The sequence below is a fragment of the Podarcis cretensis genome (genome assembly GCF_951804945.1).
Source record: "Podarcis cretensis genome assembly, chromosome: 3".
Lineage (NCBI taxonomy): Eukaryota > Metazoa > Chordata > Lepidosauria > Squamata > Lacertidae > Podarcis > Podarcis cretensis.
The window spans coordinates 49443985-49466952 of NC_137172.1; the positions used below are offsets into that span (position 1 = coordinate 49443985).

The 22968-nt window shown below is 43.2% G+C and overlaps 1 protein-coding gene and 1 long non-coding RNA gene across 2 annotated transcripts; one reads left to right on the forward strand and one right to left on the reverse strand.

Moving 5' to 3' along the window:
• Window positions 1-14: 14 nt before the first annotated feature.
• Window positions 15-10610, reverse strand: LOC307213423 (uncharacterized protein; the record flags this gene model as incomplete). Its single annotated transcript, XM_079971294.1, has 4 exons — window positions 15-94; window positions 7778-7874; window positions 9110-9279; window positions 10559-10610. 4 exons carry the CDS (start codon window positions 10608-10610, stop codon window positions 72-74), a joined length of 342 nt encoding a protein of 113 aa, XP_079827420.1. The 3' UTR covers window positions 15-71.
• Window positions 10611-16244: 5634 nt separating this feature from the next.
• LOC307213733 lies at window positions 16245-22668 on the forward strand. The gene is made up of 4 exons (XR_013837653.1): window positions 16245-16374; window positions 17483-17525; window positions 18378-18605; window positions 22427-22668. It is a non-coding gene; the product is annotated as an uncharacterized lncRNA (long non-coding RNA).
• The last annotated feature ends 300 nt before the right edge of the window (window positions 22669-22968 follow it).

A 22968-nucleotide genomic window follows, 5' to 3' on the forward strand; every position in this document is an offset into this window, starting at 1 on the left:
CCTCACCTGTTGTGCATTCTTTTTCTCTTGAGTTTTCAGTTTGCTTTTGTTTTCTTTGTCTGTGTTTGAATTTAGATGAAGCTGTATTGTTGTGCTGTTGATGAATAAAAAAAGTTAAAAGCGCAAAAAAATTCAAAGACTGTCACTTGCATCTTTTTATATATGTATAAGCCTTGTCATCCACAACCTTGTGGTAGAAATTTTCTGACAAACTGTCTCCTGGGCTATGTAAAAGAGCTTTCAATATTAATCTCTGATTTATATTTGCTAATTCACCACTAGCATGATACAGGGCTTCTTCGTCTGAAACCTGTCTCTCGCTCTCTGTGATCCTACCTTTGATGTCATAGTCCATGCCTCCAGGAAGCAAGGGCCACTTTTCTAAATGAATATATAACTTCAGGCACATATTGCTCTCAACCTCACCAATTGCAGTGCCCAGAACATCTGCCCATGCAACACCAAACAGATTCAAATCATCCAATGCAATTTCTTGGTACTTTATAAGGAGCTTTATACCAAAGGTGCTGATGCTGAGGAATCTAACCCAGTTAGTCCAAGATGCTGTAGGATAGGGTGCTGCAATCAGCAATGTAGTTTTAAATTTTGAAGTGCAGGAGTAGATCATTCACGACAGTCCCCATAGCCACAATCCCAATAAGAGTTCATAGACATATCCTCAAGTAGAGTCCAAAAATGCAGGCAGCTGTAAAAACGTAAAAGGGTAAATGTTGTGTATATGCACTTCTTTGGCAGACTATGTTTGGGGCACCTTTTCTAGCCCCTCCCCCTTTTTGGGGTGAGCAGAGTGGATCCTAAATAGGACTGGATACAGCTGCCAAGCGCCCAGGTGTCAAAAAAGGTTATTTATGTATGCCACAACTGCAGCCCATGTTTTGTAAAACCAAAAATGGAAAACTAAAGAAGAATGGTAACATAAACTGATGGAATATGCACAGCTTGCAGGTCTAATTTATAGAATAAGAGAACAAGAAGAACATACATTTAAAGAAGATTGGAAAATGTTTATTGAATACATGGAGGAAAATTGTGTATATTTGAAAACGTGGGCAGCATTAAGATAAATTCAACAGTGTAAATAAGTTTTGATGGATGTAACAGTAAATGGAATACTGAATGGTTTAGTTTATATAAAATATGCAGGGATTTATGTTGTGCAAAATGAACCATGGAAAGAGAAGAGGTATTTGATATTTGAAGGTTGCTTAAGTGAATTTTCTAAAATATAATGAAATTTAATAAAAATTATATATAAAAAAGATACAGCTGCCGAGCTACTCAACTCATTCCTTGAGTCAGAATGACTGAATCTGTATAATACCCAATTTATTACAACCCACTGACTTCTGACTGCATAGGCCCAGCTTGTAAAACACACTGAGCTGTAACAAGAGGTCTCCAGCCTGCTGAAATGCAACCTTCCACTTTTGATTAGAAATGCATACGATATTGCAAAGAAATGTTACCATTTAAAGTTCTAGCGTGCAGTCACAACCCCATTCAAAGGAAAGGTGAAGGCCTGTCTCTGACTATTTTCCTCATTCTCCGTCTTCCTCATGCTGCTGCAATCTGTCACAAGCAAACTTGGAAGCCTCATTAACACCTCATTCACTTGCCAGAGTCAGGAAGGTCCATCAGTGACCCTGGTGCTTCCGCAGATGACATCATCGAGGCTGCAGAGCTGCGATCCTTTGTGTTCCCCCTCCACTGCACCATGGATTAGAATTATACGTTCCTCCCCTGGCGTATGGGACGTGGGTGGCACTGTGGGTTAAACCACAGAGCCTAGGACTTGCCAATCGGAAGGTCAGCGGTTCGAATCCCCGAGACGGGGTGAGCTCCTATTGCTCGGTCCCTGCTCCTGCCAACCTAGCAGTTCAAAAGCATGTCAAAGTGCAAGTAGATAAATAGGTACCTGACATATTAGACTGAAGGAGGGTATTTTTTGTTTCAAACAATCAGGTACACAACTGTTTATGTACACAAATGGCCCATGTTCTAGTCTGAATGAACATTTGGCATGCATCTGGCTCTGTCTGAGCGAAAAGCGAGTAAGAAGGGCCCTGTTTGCATAATATGCCATTAACTCAGAGCCATTAGACCTCTGAGAGTGTTCTTGTCTTGGGGAAAGCCAACACTTTGATTGTTCTTCTCCTTCCTAATGGGGAAATCTCCCCCCACCCCTATGATGTAAAGGTAAAGGTACCCCTGCCCGTACGGGCCAGTCTTGACAGACTCTGGGGTTGTGCGCCCATCTCACTTAAGAGGCCAGGGGCCAGCGCTGTCCGGAGACACTTCCGGGTCACGTGGCCAGCGTGACAAAGCTGCATCTGGCGAGCCAGAGCCGCACACGGAAATGCCGTTTACCTTCCCGCTGGTAAGCGGTCCCTATTTATCTACTTGCACCCGGAGGTGCTTTCGAACTGCTAGGTTGGCAGGTGCTGGGACCGAGCAGCGGGAGCGCACCCCGCCGCGGGGATTCGAACCGCCAACCTTTCGATCGGCAAGCCCTAGGCGCTGAGGCTTTTACCCATAGCGCCACCCCTATGATGACCTGGTTCTAAAAACAGATCTTGTGTAAAAGCACAAAGGGATTGTGGTTTTCTTGCCATCTGGACCTTAAAACATATTCTCACCTGGAAACACATAGTAGTTACATGGATGGTTTACAGAAGCATAGCCATGTTAAACTGCTGCAGCAAAAACAATCCATAGACCCGTAGCACAGTGAAGGCTTAACAAACTTTACTGCTTCATAAGGCTTATGCCATATGCTTTCATGGACAATAGAATCACCTGACAAGTGAAGCTTAATCCGCAGGCTTCCACAAAATTTTAGGCCTGATGAGTAGCCAACATGGTGCCCTCAACTTGTTGGGACTAGAACTCCCATCATCCTCCCCCCATAAGCCCCAGTTCTAAACTACATATCTCCTGCCAACCTAGCAGTTTGAAAGCACGTCAAAGTGCAAGTAGATGGCGGGAAGGTAAACGGCGTTTCCGTGCGCTGCTCTGGTTTGCCAGAAGCGGCTTAATCATGCTGGCCACATGACCCGGAAGCTGCACGTCGGCTCCCTCGGCCAGTAAAGCGAGATGAGCGCCGCAACCCCAGAGTTGTCCACGACTGGACCTAATGGTCAGGGGTCCCTTTACCTTTAAACTACTTATAGACTTAAAAATGAATGTTTTGTCATTGTTGTGTCTGCCACCCTGGGCTCCTTCAGGAGGAAGGGCAGGCTAAAAATCCGATACTTCATCACTGGCCAGGCTGACCAGGCCTGATGTGAGCTGGAGTCCAATAACATCCGGAGGCTGCCATGTTAGCTACTCTGGCTTACACCATAATATGATTTGTTAGCCTTTAAGATGAATAGAGGTGGGAAATGTTTTTCCACCCAAGGGTCCCATTCCCATCTGGGCATGAAGTAGGATGGGTGAGGGGAGTGGGGAGAAGGGGTGGCAGCTGTGGAGGGAGTATGGCCTGGGGAGAGTCCCAAAAGCCAGATGGAAAGACTTGGAGGTTGTATTTGCCCCTGTATGTTGTGTTATCTGAATACCTAAGAATACAGTGGTACCTCAGTTCCCGAACACCTCTGTTGTCAAATGTTTCGGTTCTCGAACGCCAAAAACCCAGAAGTAAATGCTTCTGTTTTCGAACATTTTTCCAAATTCAAATGTGCGACGCGGCTTCTGCTGAGTGCAAGAAACTCTTGCAACCAATGAGAAGCTGTGCCTTGGTTTTCGAACATTTCGGAAGCCGGCGGTCTTCTGGAACGGATTACGTTCGAGAACCAAGGTACTACTGTATATTTGTCTGTGTACAATGATTACTTTGGTGCTCAGTTAGTAGCCCTGGGAAAGGCCTCTTCTGCTTATCAGAGAAGATAGTAGTGGGCTGGATGATCTGAATTTGAACAAGGCAGATGCACATCTCGGTTGGGCACATCTTATGGCAATTGAAAAACCCATTTTAAAAAGTGATACATTTCTTGCTGCATGCTTTACATTGTGAATTTACCTTCCATTTCCTGCAGTTGTTTTTTGGGGTTTCTTGGCACATAAAAACAAGAGACACTTGATGTTGACAGTCTTCATGTTGGTTTTACTTGGCACACCAAAGTGACTGAATGGAACAGAGCAGAGAGGATCTGCTAACAGGAGGGGAGGGGAGGGGAAGAGCCCAACAAAGCAATTAGGAAATGGTTGGGCTCTGTGTCACTTTTATGCCGTGCCTTGTACTAATAAACACAGCTGCTGCTTCGGAAGGAGCCTCTGAATTTGTTAGATGTGAGCAGCGACATTCGGCTCTTGCTTTTGCAAAATGAGCAAAAATAAAAGCACGTTAATAAATAAATGGATGTCTGCATCACGCTGCAGCTATGTGCATTTGGCTCGGCTGTGTTTGTGAAGAGTGCTTTACAAGAGTCAGATGTGAGATTATTCTGGGAAATCTGTGGGGCTCATCGTGTCATCCTCCCTAACACGAGCTGCAGCCAGATCAATCCCAGATCCACTGATGTCAATGGGAGGTTTCGCAACTCACTTCAGCTGGATCCAGAACACATTATCTCAAGGACTGTGTGTTCTGATTCATCTGTGGTTTATGGGTTTATCACGGTGATGTGCTTTCAAGCACAATGCTGTAAGGCAGGGATGGGCAAACCGTTTAGGCCCACGGGAGCTTCTGAATTGTTGAGAGGTGCCACCCCCTGCAGTTACTTCTCAGCCCTCTTCCCCAGATCAGTCTCCCCACCTCACTGAGAGACAGAAAGAGTGAGACTTTGCTTTTTCAAAAAGATCTGGGTAAAATTAAGATCCAACAGAATTATTGTGAGCCTTGAAAAGCACCTGGAATTGAAAGAGGAGTTGGGAAAGAGCAATTTTATTAAATTTTCTGTTTTACAATTTTGAATATCCCATTTAAACACTCTTAAAATATTAATGATTTCCCTTCTCCTCTTTCCATAGTTCATTCTGCATACCATAAAGTCCTGCATATTTTACATAAACTAAACCATTCAGTATTCCATTAGTGCATCCATCAAAACTTATTTACACTGTTGAATTTATCTTAATGCTGCCAGCATTTTCAAGTGTACACAATTCCCCCCCCCCCATATATTCAGTAAACATTTTCCAATCTTCTTTAAACACATGTTCTCCTTCAAGCTTCTTCTTTCAGCTCTATGTACATTTCAAGAGAGAAACATGGAATCACCTCATGACCAAGCGGGCACTGAGTGTGTGGCAGGGAGGTTCAGAGGCTTCCTGGGCACCAGGGGAAAATCTCAAGGGTGCCATTACACCTATGGGCACCATGTTGGTGATGACCTCTGCCATAAGGCCAAACTCTCTCTTGCAGAGGTTTTGTGGTGATTTGGATGAGTTGGTGCACTGCTGTGGCTTGGCACATGAGTTATTTCAGCCATAAATTCACTAGGTGGCCTTAGGAAGAAGGGTCAGTCTGCAGGCACCCCGCCTGCCCTGCTACCTCTGCCAGTGCATAGCTGTCAACTTTCAGATTTGAAAATAAGGGATCAGCAGCCTCGAAAATAAGGGATCAACAGCCTTACCTGTCCCGGGGACAGTCTACAGGATATCTAACAATCCGGAATAGCAGTGGGAAACAGAGCTGGAATAAGGAAATTTCCCACAAAAAAAGGGAAGGTTGATAGCTATGTGCCAGTGGCGCCAATTTCAGGCAAGATCTCACAGAAATCGCATGAAATATTGAGGAGCATGTGAGACCTCACCCTCCTAGTTTGGTCAGAATCAAGTATACACTTCCAGAGTTAATGCTAAATACGTTACTTCTGGTAAATGAGCCACATAGCTGTTAGAGGGCCATGAAATTTTGTGTCCCTGGCTGTTTAGACTTGTCCACCCATGTGCTATCTGAAACCAAAGGGGTGCTTTGCTTGCTTGATGTGATTCCACCCCCCCTAGCTCTCCTTCCTATGTCTGCCTTCATATGTCCTTATGTCCTTATGCTGCAAGTTTGCTCCCTCACAGGAGTTCCACATTGCATCTGCTTGTGCTCTGTTTGTATATAAGCTTGTAAATAAAGCAAATAAATATATTTTTTAATGTCCTAAGTCTCAGAGTGCTCTCGTCTAAAGAAAACCAAACCTAATAGTGTTGCCCTGGGATTATTATTTTTTTAACCACCTGAGCAAGCTAGTGGCCTGCAACAAAGCATTATTCCTGCACTGTGCATGACCTTTGTGTTCGAATTGGCTATAACCTGTGCCTGGGGCTTAGTGAAGCAGTTACCCTAATTTGAAAAAAAGGGAGATATTCAGTGCTTTAAACAGAAGAACATGGAGAGTCGGCTTACAGTGTAGAGAACTCCATATTATGTTTTGTCAAAGCAGATTTAAGATTCTAATGAATATGGGTAAGAACATCCCATAGGTCTCCCCGACTTTTTTCTCTGAGAGAAACTGATCCTGCAAGGGCTGCTCTGAACTTCCCACTGTGTGGGGAAAAGGAGAACAAAACATCACTAACTCTGTGGCCTCTTAAATCCCAGCTCCTTCCTTCTATATGTACCTTGCTGCTTTGTGCCTTTGATAGTTGGTTGACACACATAATGCATTTCAGAGCAATCCATGTCCTCTCTTATTTCTCTGTTATTACTTCTGATAAGCCAGAGTCAGGAGAAAGAGACTATATTGTTAAGAAAGGAGAGTGCATTCAGGCAAAATCATCTGGAAATGAATGATAATTATGCTTTGCAGAGTTTTTCCTGTAGGTCTAGGAGAGATAATGAAGGCCTGTGGGAGAAAATTAGCCTTTTCATTCGCCTCAAACAGTGAATTACAGCGTAATGGGCCTCCTGTCTGGCAATTAAGGTAGTTGGAGCAAGAGAGGAAGAAGAGATACAGAGATCCGTCAAGGCGACAAGATGAGTAACTTTTGGGTCTTGGATATTCAAGTGCACCAGAAGTTTTAAATCGGCAGATTTGACAAGCAAGGCATGTGTCAGGAAAAGAGAGCACCAGCCTATGTTAAAAATATTTGAGCTCAGGAAGGCAAGGCTGCAAAGAGGATGAGATTGCTCAGGAAAGATTTTTATTCTCTCTTGAGAGGCTTTCTTTTCCCCATGGAAGCCATTTTACATTCATTTACAAATAAATAGGGAGGCACTTATGCATTGAGGAAAGACATCATCAATAAAGGAGGGCAAAAGAGGATGTGAATTTGCACAAAATTTACAAGTGAAAATGCGTATGTGTTGATGCAAATTTAGAAGCAATTACTACAATTTACAGTACATCTCACCATACTGGGGGAAACTGTGACTAAATCACCTCTGTGTCTGCTTTGTAGGTGCTTTGTGTTGATGGGTCAAGACCCTTAGTTGCCCTTTTTAGGGGGGGGTCTATCTTTAAAGCCGACTTGGGACATGGGTGGTGCTGTAGGTTAAACCACTGAGCCTAGGACTTGCCGATCAGAAGGTCAGTGGTTTGAATCCCCGCGACGGGGTGAGCTCCCATTGTTCAGTCCCAGCTCCTGCCAACCTAGCAGTTCGAAAGCACATCAAAGTGCAAGTAGATAAATAGGTACCGCTCCAGCGGGAAGGTAAACGGCGTTTCCGTGTGCTGCTCTGGTTCGCCAGAAGCGGCTTAGTCATGCTGGCCACATGACCCAGAAGCTGTACGCCGGCTCCCTCAGCCAATAAAGTGAGATGAGCGCTGCAACCCCAGGATCATCCTCGACTGGACCTAATGGTCAGGGGTCCCTTTACCTTTACCTTTATCTTTAAAGCTGACAAACAGAGGTGGTCCCTCTGATAGTCCTCCAAACAGAGAGATCTCCTCTGTAAAGTCAGACAGCTGGGCACTCTTCAGCTAAAAGCCAAACACAAGTACAGGTAGATTATTAGCTAAGCAGCTACTGACATGCTTGTTTTAAAGTGTGTCCCTTGTGGGTTACTTTGTAAGAAAAGCAACTACCGGTAACTAACTAACTAACTAACTAACTAACTAACTAACTAACTAACTAACTAATAATATTAACCACAAAAACAATAATAATCTCTAATAAAAATAACAACAGCCATAACACAATAACCTCATTTTCTATTTATTTACTGAATTTATATCCTGCTCTTTCTCCTGAAGGGGCTCAGGGCAGCAAACGGATACACAATTCCAAATCAAAAACATTCTAAGATGGTTAAACCATTGCATTCTAAAAACAATTACAATTAAAAACATTCTAAAAGCTGTTACAGTTAAAACGTCATTCCATCCAATGATCTCTGGGTTGCCAGGAACAGCATTCTTCAGCCACCAAATGTCTGAGTAAACAAGACTATTTCCAAATTCCTCCTGGAAGTTCGTAATGATGGGCACAGGTGCACTTCCCTAGGGAGGTGAGGGCGTTTGCTGAAGGCATGGCTCTGTTGAAACGGATGAAGCCTCAGCTTCAGGGCCTCTAATCCCAGAGGGTCCCCAGAAATTACTTTAGGCCAGACTGCTTAAACATATTGGGTCTAGTAGCCCTAATTTGAGTCATACGACTCAAATCGATTATTTTTGTTATTGTATATACAGTCAAACCTCGGTTGTCAAACGTAATCCGTTCTGAAATGTTTGACAACCAAGGTGTGGCTTCTGACTGGTTGCAAGAGCTTTCTGCACCCAAGTAGAAGCTGTGTCAGATGTCTGGCTTCCAAAAAACGTTTGAAAACCGGAGCATTTACTTCTGGGTTTTCGGCATTCAGAAGCCGAAACGTTCCAACACAGAGCCATTCAGGAACTGAGGTTTGACTGTATTTTTTGCATTTAGTTGGGAATGATTAAAAACAGCTCCAAGGAATAAATAACAAATAAAAAATGGAAATCTCTCTGAACTCAAAAGACCTTCCTTTTTCACCAAATGAACATTTTGTTTAACAATAGTGCAACAGTTGCAAAAACCGCCTCTGTGTTTTATACAATTGCATTCTGTCCCTCTCTGTCTGAACCAAATTTTCCATCTAGCCTTCAATTCTTGTTTCTTTCACACTGCGGACTGTGCTACCTCTTACTCAGTTTCTCCCCCTCCTTCCCCCCTTTTTCCTTTTTTTTTTTTTTTTTACCATAGTCATTAATCTCCAGCCTGGAATCCTGTCTGATGCTTCTGGGTAATCAAAATATTCTAAATCCACTAAACTCCCCTTATCTGTCAGGGCAGGAGTATCTTCAAAGAATTCCAGCGGCCGGTTAAGCACAACATGACCTTCCCATGCCTTAATGTGTGCTGCTGGCCCTTACCTTTAATCATAGTGAGATTTCCTAGATGGTCCCCCATCATGACTCTTAAAACCCTTTCACAGCAGCCTCTCAGAGCAGATGTCAAGCTCATTGGCTGGCCTTTCCTGGTATATCTTTTTTTAAACTGGAAATAGGAGCAAAAAGCAATGGGGCAGACAAAAGAGATATTTATTATTCCAGTGCATTTCAAACCCTACTGGTCCTTCTTTGAGGAAATTAAAAGACATAAAGATTCAACATTTAGATGTGCTGTGTTCTCTTTGGCGTGAGGGGGTCCCCCTTCTTCTATTTCCCCCTTCTTCATTTCAAGTATTCATGCTTTTCACATTTAAATATCTATTTCATGTATGATGCTGTGGTTTAGATTAGGCAATGGCTTGTTTTAGACTAGTGCATCTTACCTATTTTGCATCTCTTATTCTGGTGGGTTAAGATGCAACAGGGAGCCCAAATCTCAACTTATTCATGAACTCACCATTCTTTTGAAAATAGTCTGCAAAATGAAAGTAACAACACTGACCTACCATACAGGATTGCTAAAAGCTTCTTCAAATAATCTAGGCAAAGTGCATCGAACACTTGAAAATATGTAGGTGCAGATAAATAAATAATCACACTAGCTATCACCACCACCATTATTATACTTTGTTGTTTTTCATACAAGACACCACAATGTGCATCTGTGAAAGCTTCTAATATTGGTCCAAGCAGAAGAGCTATAAACACTCTAGGTTTCCAAACTGGATAGAGTCACTTGATGATTTACCATGTCTCTGATGGTTGTTCTGGTTTTCTTTTACTATAAATCTGGTTTTGAAAGCCACTTTTGTGGTTCAACCACAGTTTACAAATATAGACAATAAATAGTAAATAAGTGAGTGTGTCAAATGCTGTATGGATCCACTCAAGTCTTCTTCTCAATGCTCCTGTTTATTTAGGAAATGGTTACATCAACTATTTTAAATAGAAAAATAGCCTATAAATGTTTAAATACATGGCTAGAGCTGCTGCAGAAAACAGCATCCTAGTGTTCAGATCCTCCTTCACACCTACATGCTTCAGAATTTACCTGAAGTGTCACATTGTGATGTCACAATGCGGTTTTTCCATGTCTGTCAACGGCAGCTAATCACGTCGAGCAGGTATAGAGAAATGTTCCCTGTCATGGTATCATACCTTGGAGTAATGACACTTCCAGATGTCCTTTTTACTGTGCATTCATGATGATTTGTGCTGTTGATGCGACTGGGGCAGTCATACATACACAATCTCACTTTCGATACTACTTGCATCTGCGGAGGTTTTGGGGTGGTCATACTGCTTCATTTCCAAAACACGCACAACAGTGTATATTCTGTAATTTCCTGCTGAAATCCTATAACTTTTCATACCATAAATGTGCTGTGGGTAGGAGGTTGTCCCGCTTTTGTTGTTGTTGTTGCACAATAGTCCCTCCAGGCAGCAATAGTATGGTAGTAACTATAAAGAAGGCTGATTGCCGAAGAATTGATGCTTTTGAATTATGGTGCTGGAGGAGACTCTTGAGAGTCCCATGGACTGCAAGGAGATCAAACGTATCCATTCTTAAAGAAATCAGCCCTGAGTGCTCACTGGAAGGACAGATCGTGAAGCTGAGGCTCCAGTACTTTGGCCACCTCATGAGAAGAGAAGACTCCCTGGAGAAGACCCTGATGTTGGGAAAGATGGAGGGCACAAGGAGAAGGGGACGACAGAGGACGAGATGGTTGGACAGTGTTCTCGAAGCTACCAGCATGAGTTTGACCAAACTGTGGGAGGCAGTGGAAGACAGGAGTGCCTGACGTGCTCTGGTCCATGGGGTCACGAAGAGTCAGACACGACTAAACAACTAAACAACAACAACAAATTGGGGAATGATTGCAACACAACTAATAAGAAAACAAGAAAAACCCACCACCGATGTACCATTATTGTGCTAAGAACATGGTGCAGGGCATGCCTAAGTAATGGTATCTATGTTACAGAGAGAGGTGTTACAAAAACCCGGTGCCTGTCCCTCTCTGCCAAGCCATGGCAAGAGCGCATGGGATCTCAGACACCCCCACAGGTTCTGTGTCCCTTTTGAGAATAGAAGACATGGCGGAGGCTGTCGTGCTTTAAGAAATATTTGCCTATTTACACCCTCGGTCTGCTTAGAGGCACTGGTGGAGGAAGAGGAGTGCAGGGGGAGTGTACCGCCCCTGGCAGCACGATCCCAGTGGGGTGCCATTGCGGCTGCCTCCCTGCCTGCGCTGCGCGCCATACCCCCAGGACACATGCCACGCCCCTATGGGCGGCGCACCACACCCCAAGGACATGCATCACGCCCCTATGGGTGGCGCGTCACGCCCCTGGGATGTGCGCCGCCCCTGCCTGTTCTCCGCCCCCCCCCCCAGTGCCAGAGCATGAAGCTCCGCCACTGCTTGGAGGGGGTCCAAATCTTACAGCATGGTCCAGAGCATTGCAGGCAGTCCTTCCTTCACCCTCGCCAAGGTGGATCTCCCCCTTTCTTTCTCTTTCTTCTTCCCAGAAGCCCCCTGCCCTCCCCCAGAGCAGTTACCCTGGCAACCATCCAAATATCCTGTCTCTGGTCACACCTGGGACAGGGAGTTGTTGATGACCCTCAATGGCTCTCTATTGTAACGCCAACAGCTCTACTCTTCCCTCAGCAAGCCAAACTGGCTTGCGTAAGGCAGCCCAGGAATCCCCTTGCAGCTTATATTCTCTTTTCATATCACAAAGAACACAAAATCCTAGCATTTATTAATTTCCAGGGTTTACCCCAAATCTCTAACAGAGGGAGTAAAATGTCTGTATAGGGATGCAACTCTTGGAGGCAGCCCCATGTCTCCCACGAAATCTAGCTCCTCACTGTCACAGTTCCTCCTATTAAAAGAAAGCAGAAGTTGAGAGTGGAATATAGCGAATTGTGGCGAATTGTGCAGTAACAACACAGAAGGTCATGAAGATCTGGATATAATATAAACTTTCTCAAAGTTGCTTAATTATTTGCCACAGATTGCCTTGGATCCATGGCAGAGTCATCCCAGATTGAAGTGAAACATGTTGCTCCTCAGTTGCTTCAAAATCTTCCCCAACGAACATGGATATTTGATCTCCTCCTGCTCCACTGAATGTTGCACTGAGCCATTTGTTTCCTTCTGGTTACATTTCAATAGGATCAGAAGAATCCCAGCTCCCCGGCAAACAATGTTTCAGCACATTTAAACTATTAGTTGGAGGATCAAGTATGCCATTTTTGACCCAGATTCAAGTGTTAATTAACCCTCTGTATAATATTCTCATATCTATAACTCTTCTGCTTCAGTTTCTCGCCCTAGGAAGGGTTGACCTTGATATAAGCACTTAATATTTAACTGCAGCAAGAAAGCTGGTGTAAAACATTTATGAATTCTGGATAAATGAATGTAAATACAGGCTCTCTGTTTGACTCATGTTTATGCATTATGCTAATAGGGGATTTAGCATGAATCTCTGTGGGGAAAAGCTGAATAGTCAATATCAATATCTAGTCTGACGCTAAGATCCTTGCAGCGGTTCTGGCAGACAGATAGGTACGCTGAGCCACTCAAACCAGGTCGGATTTGTATGTCACCGACAGGTGGCAGATAATCTTCATCTTGTAATTGACTGGGCTGAATAGGTCCAGTACATCAACTTCTGCTCTCCTTTCTCTGGATGTGGAGCAGGCAGGGTCCACGGTCCCCATCTTTTATCTACACTCCAGCATTTTGTATACCCTGGGAGTTTGTGCACTGGGTGCTCACTTTGTATTTCATGCCCAGATCCCGAATACAGCATAATGGGTTCTTCTCCGCTTTTCTCCCAGACAAGGTTGTCCCCTCTTTCCATGGATTTTTTTATCTTTGTTTGGAACCACTGGCAGCTGCCATTGGAAAAACCACACAGATTCACCATTTGTGGTACAGGCCAACTCCCCATTTACGTGCATTCAAGGCATGCATGACTACGCGCACACAAATCACCACAAACCTAGAAGTGGCACGAAAAGGTAAAAATGGCCCTAAAATAGCAGAAAAATGGCGAAAACGGTGCGAAAACAGACCTAGTAAGCCCACCTGAAGCACTAAGTGCCTCAGAAATATTTTCATTGATGCATGATGTAAAAGCTTCTGAGCAACATCCTCAGGCAGATGGGTGGGGTATAAATAATAAATTATTATTATTATTATCCTACACCACTGAGACATTGTTACCAAACCCTAACAAATAAGCCAACATGAGATTGATTTCCTAATGTCTGGCAATACTTGTGGAGTAAGCTGCATGGCACACCAAGCTCTGCCCTCCCGGGGCGTAGGGAGGGGGGCGGGGGGGCGGTTGGCCCCAGGTGTCATCCATGGGGGGGTGACAAAAAGGCACACCGCGGGGGGGGGGGGGGCTCGCCCTGCCGGCACCACCATGTGTGGCGGATGGTCCCACTGCCACCACTGCACGTGACAGATCACCCCCCCCCACGCAGCTTGCCCCACCCCCCAGGTGCATGGCATTGGTCACCGCTTCGGGCACCCATGCAGCTAACTCCACCACTGCTGCCCTCAAGCAGCTCACCACTGCTCTCTACCCACCAGCGCCTGCAGCCTGAAGCAGCTGTGTCACTCTGCCTAATAGTAGGGCTGGCCTGATTCAGTCCATGGAGAACTCTAGATTGATGACAAAGTCCTGACTCTTCACTTCCCTTTCTTCTAAACATCAGTGAATACAAGAGATCTAGTTGTTAATGATATGAACAGATGCCATTATTTTCTATGGGGAATGTAAATAACCCTTTCATGCTGATGGATGCTTTGCTAATCTAAGTGGGAAGTAAACAGTGTAGTAAAGCTTGGGAATGGTTTGCTGGTAAGCTTCAATGTACAAAAGAGCTAGTTTTGGCAGAGCCAACAGGCTGAATGCTTGCATTCCAGAAATTTTAGTTTCTATTGTCACTGTGGGTCTTTGGGTTTTTGGAGCTGTTGCCACATCATATGCATCTGCCATATTCTTTAATGCCATGTGAAAAGAACCAGTGCAAAAATCAATGTTTCCTTCCTCAAAGTGGCTTAGATCACTGCACATGAGGTTCCTTGTACAATTACTATATTTCAACCACCCACTTCCTTGTTACATGTAAAGTCATGGTGCTTATTTGGGTAGTTGGATTGCTTGTACCGAAACCATTGAAGAACCACGAAAACGCAAATTTTCATATTTAATAACTGAATATCAGTCCCACCTCAGTCTTGTTTGGATTTAATAAAAATTCCTTGCAACATCTTTTCCTTTGCATTCATAAACTTTTATGAGATTTAATCTAGGTTGTGATTGCTTTCATCCTTTCACCACTTTTAAAGAATATTAATGGCAGAGCTATGATTTACTGCTATTACAAAGGCATAATCTAGCAAAAGTTGCCCTCTGGTTTTAAACCATTATGTGGAGCTGTTTCTATGGTTGGTCTCATTAAGGTTACAGTTTGGCAGCCTTTCATTATAAATTACCAATTTATAATTTCAATTAGATATGTAATATGCAGATGCAGTTTAGTAATTACTATGAGTTTGTGCCTCCCCCCTCCCCATTCCCAATGGCATGCCTAATCTCATATTCCATGGGTATTGTCACACATTAGGAACTCAATCGCATGTTGGCGCACACATCAGGGCTTCAGGGAATGAATTAAATGCAATATTTTGTGTGTAGGAATTTTGTTTTAAAATTGTTGCCTTGGCCCTTTGGTGTGTTGCTTGGCTAGCTTGCTCAAGCCACCTTAAACTATAGATGTACGGTACAATTGTCTTCTGATGATGGCACATGAAACCAGATTGTGTAGTCCGATCAGAAGGTGAGAAGGCTGCTGGTGGATGGTCTTGGGTTTGGGACAGGAGGTGTCAGGGTTGGGCCAGGGGCATTAGTCTGGGCTGTTAGAGAAGCTGAGAAGCAGTCAGAACTAAAGTATAAGTAAGACTGAAGGAGAAAACAGAAGCCAAATATCAGGAGCATGCCATGAATAACCAAGGTACAGGAACACGCCTGAGCTCAGAAAGAACTTGCTGCTCAAGCTAAGCTCAACTACAACAGGAAAAAGCCATTTTATACACCTTCCTGCCTAGGAAGATCTAACAGGCTGCCTGATAGGCAGTCTGGGGTCTGAAGGTAGCAGCACATGGGCCCAGAGGTTTCTGACAGACAAGCTAGAACTGTGAGATCTCATGTTTCTGAAATAGTGAAGACAAGGAGGCACAACAGAGCCAGACCCTCATAGGATTTGAACGCTCTGCAATCCCTCCATCTAGGTGCAGGTTGTATATATGCATAAATAAAACCTTATATCATAAAGACACCACAGTCTCTGCTGTGCCTCATTGTCCCAAAAGGGAACACAAACCCTGGTCAACTGCCTACAACCCCTGGAATCTTGCACTGCTCATGGAGATTGGAGTAGCATGTAATAATATTAAAAGCTCGTATTTCCCACCCCCCCCTTTCAATCTCTCCCCTGCTTGCATTCTCTCTCCCTGCCCCCATGTAATGAGTGTGATACACTAACACAAAATCCCACACTGTTTTCACTCCTGTTCCGGCCCTTTCCTTGGAATGCTGGGTGAGGGTTGCACATGTCTTTGGGACCAGAGGTCTGTGAGGTCCAGAGATATGGCTTACTTCAGAGGCCACCTCAAGGCCACATCTTCTTTGTCCTCTCCTTCCCAGATGCTCTTGTGCCTGTTCTGAGGTGAAAGCAGGCAGGGGAACGGCAAATGACTGCCATTCTGCTTTTTACCTGCTCTGGAGCAATTGGAAGCTTTCTCGTTATGGGACAATAATTTCATCTGCTCTTAGGGTTGCACTTTTAAATATATGAACAAACTTCCTCTCTGCAACTAGATTCATGATCAAACAAAACTTTTAAATTAATCTCCTAGATTTCCCCTGCATTCTGGAATCGTCTTTCCTCTGACAACACCAGGATGCTGAAAAAACAGGGACTTGAATGTTCACAGAAAAGAGAGACAGAGCAGAGGCCTTGGCGGCTCTGTAGTGCCTTTCTCAGGTTTCTGTTTCCTTTTTAATGGCTCTCACACCCCCCCCTCTCAAGGCCTGTCTCTGATTTTCAGGGCACGACCTTGATTTTACATCAAACATTCTCCTCATCCTGCTGTTGTCTGGCCAGATTACGGATGTTAAAGCTGATCTTTCATTAAAACATTTTGGGTTTTATTGTTTTCCTAAACTAAGACTCATCTAAAACTTTAAAACCCCTATGTTCATCCTTTCCAAAATCTCCCAGACTTTGATTCTTTGTCTCTGACTTAATTATCAGACAGCTGCAAGGTATGATGGTGAAGAGAGAATTTAACTCGGGGAAGAAGCATCCGGTTTAAATCTATCTGAGGAACTACAGCAAATTAATAGCTTTTTAAAAAATATATGCCCGTCATTTCGTTCATAAGCTAACAGAAACTATTCTAGTTTTCTCTGAAATGATCTGGTTTATTATGACTGAAGCAGCATTTGTGCCGCTATTTATTTGATCTGTCTACTTACTAGGCCATTTGCTAGGCCAATTCTTGCACATCTATCCACAACTTTATTAAGACAGAGTCTTGTTGAGGCCGGATTCTTAAGCCCCCTCCACTCAGGATTGGTTTGGGCTGGGCAGCCCTCCTAGCAGTTTTTTGGATTACATGGAGCTCATCCCAAAGAACAACATTGTAAACAGACACTGAACTGTTGGCACACATAATCCACTCTATTTTATCTTGCTCTCAACACTTCAGCCTGAAATAAAAGAGGCTTGCATTGCTTAAGAGCATTTTCTATGTTAACTGGGTAGCGCTTGTTCCTTAAAGCACAACAAACAATATGACAATTATGACAATGACAACAGCTTCTTCCCTTAATGCCCTCCCAGATGACCTGCTTATTGAACGTTAATCCTGACTTGCTGGCACAAACTTTATATGGAGCTTATTATATAGCATCACTACTTTCCTCCTAGACTTAACTAGGTCAGGCCCCCTCAAGTTGGAAGGAAGTTAAGTTTCTCCACCACATGAACCCAACCAGACACCTGAGCTTGATTGCTTCAAGCTCAGACCATGTGCTTGAAAACATTTTACCATATTTTGTAACCCAAAATTTCTGCCTGTGTTTTCTAGCTGCTGCATGGAAAAACACATGAATCTGACATTTGGAAAGTTTGTAAGTAAAAAACCCCCACCATGTTAACTTGCCAAACTGTGTTGTCTATTCTAGGGTAGAAAGGGGAAGCACTGTAAGCAAACTAAAATAGGATATTTTAAAGGTCTAACAGCCTTTATTCCCATGCTTTGCTGCATGTTTTGTGTTTAAAACCTCTGTTAGGGCTCTCTCTTACTGGAGAGTATTCTGCCCCATGTTTGTATCTAGGGATCCAGCAAATTCTTCTTTATTTAACCAGTAATAACTGACACATTTTAGTACCAAGAGCTTGTAAAAAGAAAACCTGTACCCATTGGCTGTCTGTTCCCTGCCAAGTGTGCTTCAAAGGGAAGTCAAAGGTGATGTAAGAGGAGTGAATCACATGACAGAGTAACAGAGACAACATTCAGTATCAGTAACCTGGTTGGTTTGAATATGCTAGTAAGAAGTGAGCACGGGACTTTTACACATGCAACCAATAGGGATGGGGGAGACATTTGATGCAACACACTTTTAAAGGCAAGCCTGCCTAACTCATGCTTTATGAAACTATATGCAGACCAAAACAGAGTTATCCTTCAAGATTCACATCTCTCTGAATTTTGAAGTGCAGTTCTCCAGCCAAGTGCCAATGGAGTTACTATGTCAGACTGAATTACTTCTAGGTAGAAAATGGACTTTATTAATAAAACTGAGGAAAGGTAGTTGTTAATGAAGTTGATGCCAAAGTAAAATTATGACCACTTTTGCCTGAGCTCAGTGGGATTTGCATCTGAGTAGACATTATGTTTGCATTGTAGAACTCCGACGTATCACCTCGCAGTGATTCACGCAGCCTCTTCTTGGGGTTCTCTCCCCCTCTCTCGACTCCAGGCTTCAACATGCTGTCACAGCCCCCTGCTAATTGGATACATCTGACATGCGTCGGCTTCTTTGAAAGTTCTCCAAAGGCACCGTTGCAAGGAGCCCATTTGTTTCACACTGAATTTACAGAGTGAAAGTTTTACCAGCTGGAAATCTCTGAACCAAAGCTGTTCTTCCATAAAGAACAAACAAATAGATTGGATCCAGACCATGGAGACTTTCAACTTTTGCGTTAAGGTATCACACTCATTGCAGTGGGGGGTGGGGAGACAGAATGCAGGCCGGACTTGTTGATTTTCAGTAGCAGATTTAAAAGCTGGGACCATACAAGCTTTTAATATTATTACGTTTTCAGCTGTACTTTTCGCTTAGCTTCCAAAATTGGTTCACATTTTCCCAAGGCTTTGCCTTCTGAAAGGGAGGGACTGGAGTTCAATGGCAGAGTATGTTTCACCAAGAAAAGGTTCCAGGTTCAGTCCAGACAAGGCTAGGAAAAACTCCTGACTGAAACCCTGGAGAATCACAGCCATTCAGTATTAGGGATCATTGAATCATTGAATCGTAGAGTTGGAAGGGACCCTGAGGATCATCTAGTCTAAGTGCCTGCAATGCAGGAATATGCAGCTGTCCCATACGAGGATCGAACCTGCAACCTTGGCATTATCAGCACCACACTCTGACCAACTGAGCTGTCCAGGCACACACAGAGGAGACATTCATTTCAGTTCGGATTTATCATTATTATCTTGATTTATTATCTGTCTTTCACCATAAGATAATCTGCCCTTCAACAAACATAGTCAATGTGCATTTTCCGAAACAATACTCAAAGCGAAACATAGCCACCCATCAAAATTCACACTTCTCGTTGAATTTTTCAATGCAGTTCTCTAGTCATTCAGTGTAGTTCCACACGCCACCAACTTCATTTATTTATTGCTGCTCCAGATGATCAATTTATTGAGCATTTGTCCTGATTCGCTTGCACAAAGTATACACAGAGGTAAGAATGTATCCCATTTTTATGGAGCACTTGTTGTTATTTGTTGGTGGTGCAGTTCTGCAACGATTAGCATTTGTCCTGATTTGCTTGCAGGGTGTTAAATCGTTCATTCCTCCCACACTGTTTGTTACATTTCCTGCAAAGTCCTGCAAAGTCTGTTTCTTTTTTTACAGTGGATTTGTTGCACTAATCCGCTTGAATTGCGCAAACCTAAATTTCTGGTATGTGCTTGAAGCTCTCCTGCAAAATACTGGAGGCACTTTTTGTTCTCTCTCAGACCTTCAGCAATCATTCATTTTAAGGTGGCTCAAATTGTGTTTCCCTGCACCTGGCCACTGTCAGTATAGCTGCCTGCCACTTAACTGATTCAGTACCAACTCATAAAAGATGCATGAACTTTACAAAATTTAGACCGCCTATCATTTATTCCCAGCTACAAAAGACAGACAGTGATAGTTTTGTAACTCTCCTAGGATGGGAAAAAGCAACCTCAGCTTCAAATACATTGGTAGCATATTCAATACAGTACTAAAGTACCTGCTACCTACCAGCAGACAGTGTTGAATGGTGAGTGGAGCAGCACATTTTAGCAACTGGGAACAAGATCAGAAAAATCAAATCCCTCTCCAAAAAGTTCATTTGGCTCAGCGCCTCACTGTCTCATGATCTTTTTAAATTACATGATTTTTTGCAGTCGAGCCTGTAAAAAGTGTAGTGAATTCATTACCATCTACAATCAACAGTGCCCACTAGGAGTTAATTTTTCATGAAGATATAGTACACAGCACACCAAAGTTTCAGAGAAGTGGCAGTTGCACCCAGTCCATATTGTTTTGTTTTATTACTCACCCCACATATTGGAAATGCCAAATGTGTGTTCATTCCCCTTGGGTAAAAAAGGAAAGTGTCATGGAGCCCACCAACCCTCTGAAGGCTCTGACCTTTAGGGATTTTTGCCACTGCCTTCCTAGCTAGTGAGATGCAGGGAAGTTCACAGCCTCTTAGGAGATTAATTGGAAACTGGAAAACTGCCAGCTTACTCTCTGGACATTGCTGGAAGAAAGACTCAGCTCATCTTGCCTTGATCTCTTGCTTGCCAAACCCTTGTAATGTACAACCTGAAGAGCCTGGCTCTTGGGATATGTTCCTGAGGGTGTTCTGGAACCATCTTCTAGGGTCTGAATTAGAAAGGTTTTCTTTTATTTTTTTAAGCGAGGAAGGAAGGTATGGGGTGGGGGAACAAACAAAAAAGTGCCTAAATGAGGGGCTAAACCATGGGTAGGCAACCTAAGGCCCGGGGGCCAGATCCGGCCCAATCGCCTTCTAAATCCGGCCCACGGATAGTCCAGGAATCAGCGTGTTTTTACATGAGTAGAATGTGTGCTTTTATTTAAAATGCATCTCTGGGTTATTTGTGGGGTGTAGGAATTTGTTCATCCCCCCCCCAAAAAAAAAATAGTCCGGCCCACCACAAGGTCCGAGGGACAGTGGACCGGCCCCCTGCTGAAAAAGTTTGCTGACCCCTGGGCTAAACTTTCCACACATGGTGGACCTGAAGGGTCTTAAAGAGGTTTAGCTGCAGACAAAGCTATTATACATCATTCTATCCTTATCTTGTGTAGCAGGAGGGCAGATGACCGACAGCTTGAGAGAGCCCAACCAATGGGAAGGCGACATGAGAGACTAGGCGTGTCCTGTGCACAAAAAATGGGAGCTTATGGGGTGTTATTGTTCTGACTAAGCAGGAAGGAGGGGTGAGAATCAGCCCTTTTGCCAGACCTAGTCTTTGTCTTTGTGGATTTGGAGGAAAAAATAAATGCTGCACAAGTCTTATGGAAATTTAGTCCTTGGTCTATGGAGGTTGGCAGGGTCTGTGCAGAAATGTTTTCGCATGAGGTTACTGACATCTATGTAGGTGACCAGAAGTGAACTCAGAGCATAGACAGGTCCTATTTTTGCTTTTGTCATCAATGGAAGTCTTTAAATTCCAGGCACTATCTTGCCTGTGTTTATTTGAGTCAAAACACTTTTATTTTGATCTATTATTTAGAGGCAATCATGTTTATTAATATTTTGAAGTTGTACAAAGCCCCAGATGCCTCATTACACAGTCAAACAATAAACAAGTGCACGTTTAGTACATTTGACATAATCCATAAAGAAACCAGTTTATTGTATTAAAAGATTAGATACGCACACTGCCTCTGGCTGAGCTCACGGCCTAACAATATCAACTACTTGCCAAAGACCCCTGAGATGAGCAGGATCTTATTAGGAAGCCAAGTTTGGCAGATAAACTCATGCTGGGAAATCAGTATAAAACAGCATCTGAGCATGGAAGGGGGGGAAAGAACAAATTTAAGTATTCATTGCACATATTAAAATATGTGGATTTACATAATCAGCACATTTCACCTGCCCCAGCACCCCACAGATCTTATTTAGAGTGAGGCAACACCCCTAAGGCATTGTGTATCCTAACTCCAGGGATAACCCTGCTTTATAAGCAAACACCTGCTTCTCCTTTGGTTCAGGTCCAGCCAACAACACAACCTAGAAAATGGTCTAGAAAATAGAAATGAGGTAACTGTGAAATGAGAAAAAGTAGAATGAAAGCAAAGGGATTCTCTGTAGCGCTAATGTACATACACAACAGGGGTATCAGGTCCATTAATTTACTGGTTGATTAAAAAAACACTTATATCCTGCAATGTCATAAAAAATATCAAAGCTGTTTACTATACAATTTTTTAAAATCACATAAAAACTAAAAACCACGGATCACTGGCTAGCTAATACAGAAATATTTTCCTTCTGATTTGAGTCTGAACATCTGTGGGTGAGAGACCCAGGTTCAAATCCTGGCCAAGCAATGACACCCTGGCCATCTCCCTCGCACCATTTTTCTTGACCTGATCTATGCAAGCCAGTGGGAATTTGCTTCCAGGCTCCATAAGCAGGGGGAAAATGTTGCTTGTCTAAGCATTCTGTATTATTGCAAATGCTTTTTGAATTTATCTATGCCCGGGGCATAAATAGTTCTTCATTTCTGCAGGGTACGTAATAACTCTGGAATGTAAAAGGGAGGGACGGCGAGTCTTGTCAGGAGGAGAAACATTCATTGTGTGCACGCGCATGTGTATATGGACAAGGTTAATACCTCAATGGAATCATCTTTACTTTTATTCCTCTGCTAGCATCTTTCATTCTCCAGTAGTTTCAAGCAGAGTCAAACTCCCACTTTGGGTTTAGATGCAATCATCTTTCTATTATAGGAAGGCTTCATTGTGTTTCCAAAGACCTAGCCAACAGCATCACTTCGAGACCTTGGATTGCTGTAAATTCTGATGTGAACTGACATGATCCACACCTCCTGGACTAAGGTGTGGATTGAGACCAAATTGCCCTTCAAATTTCACACTTCCCTGATTTTTGCAATATAGATCTTGGCTAAAAAAAAGCACCAAAGTGCCTTAAAATGTGTATTTTAGGATAAAATATTGTTTAGAGATGTGAACATTGAGATAAAATGCAGCCTTAAATGTGTTCTGTAAATGAAAATATGAATTTTCTTGTGGCATTAAAAAAAAAAATATT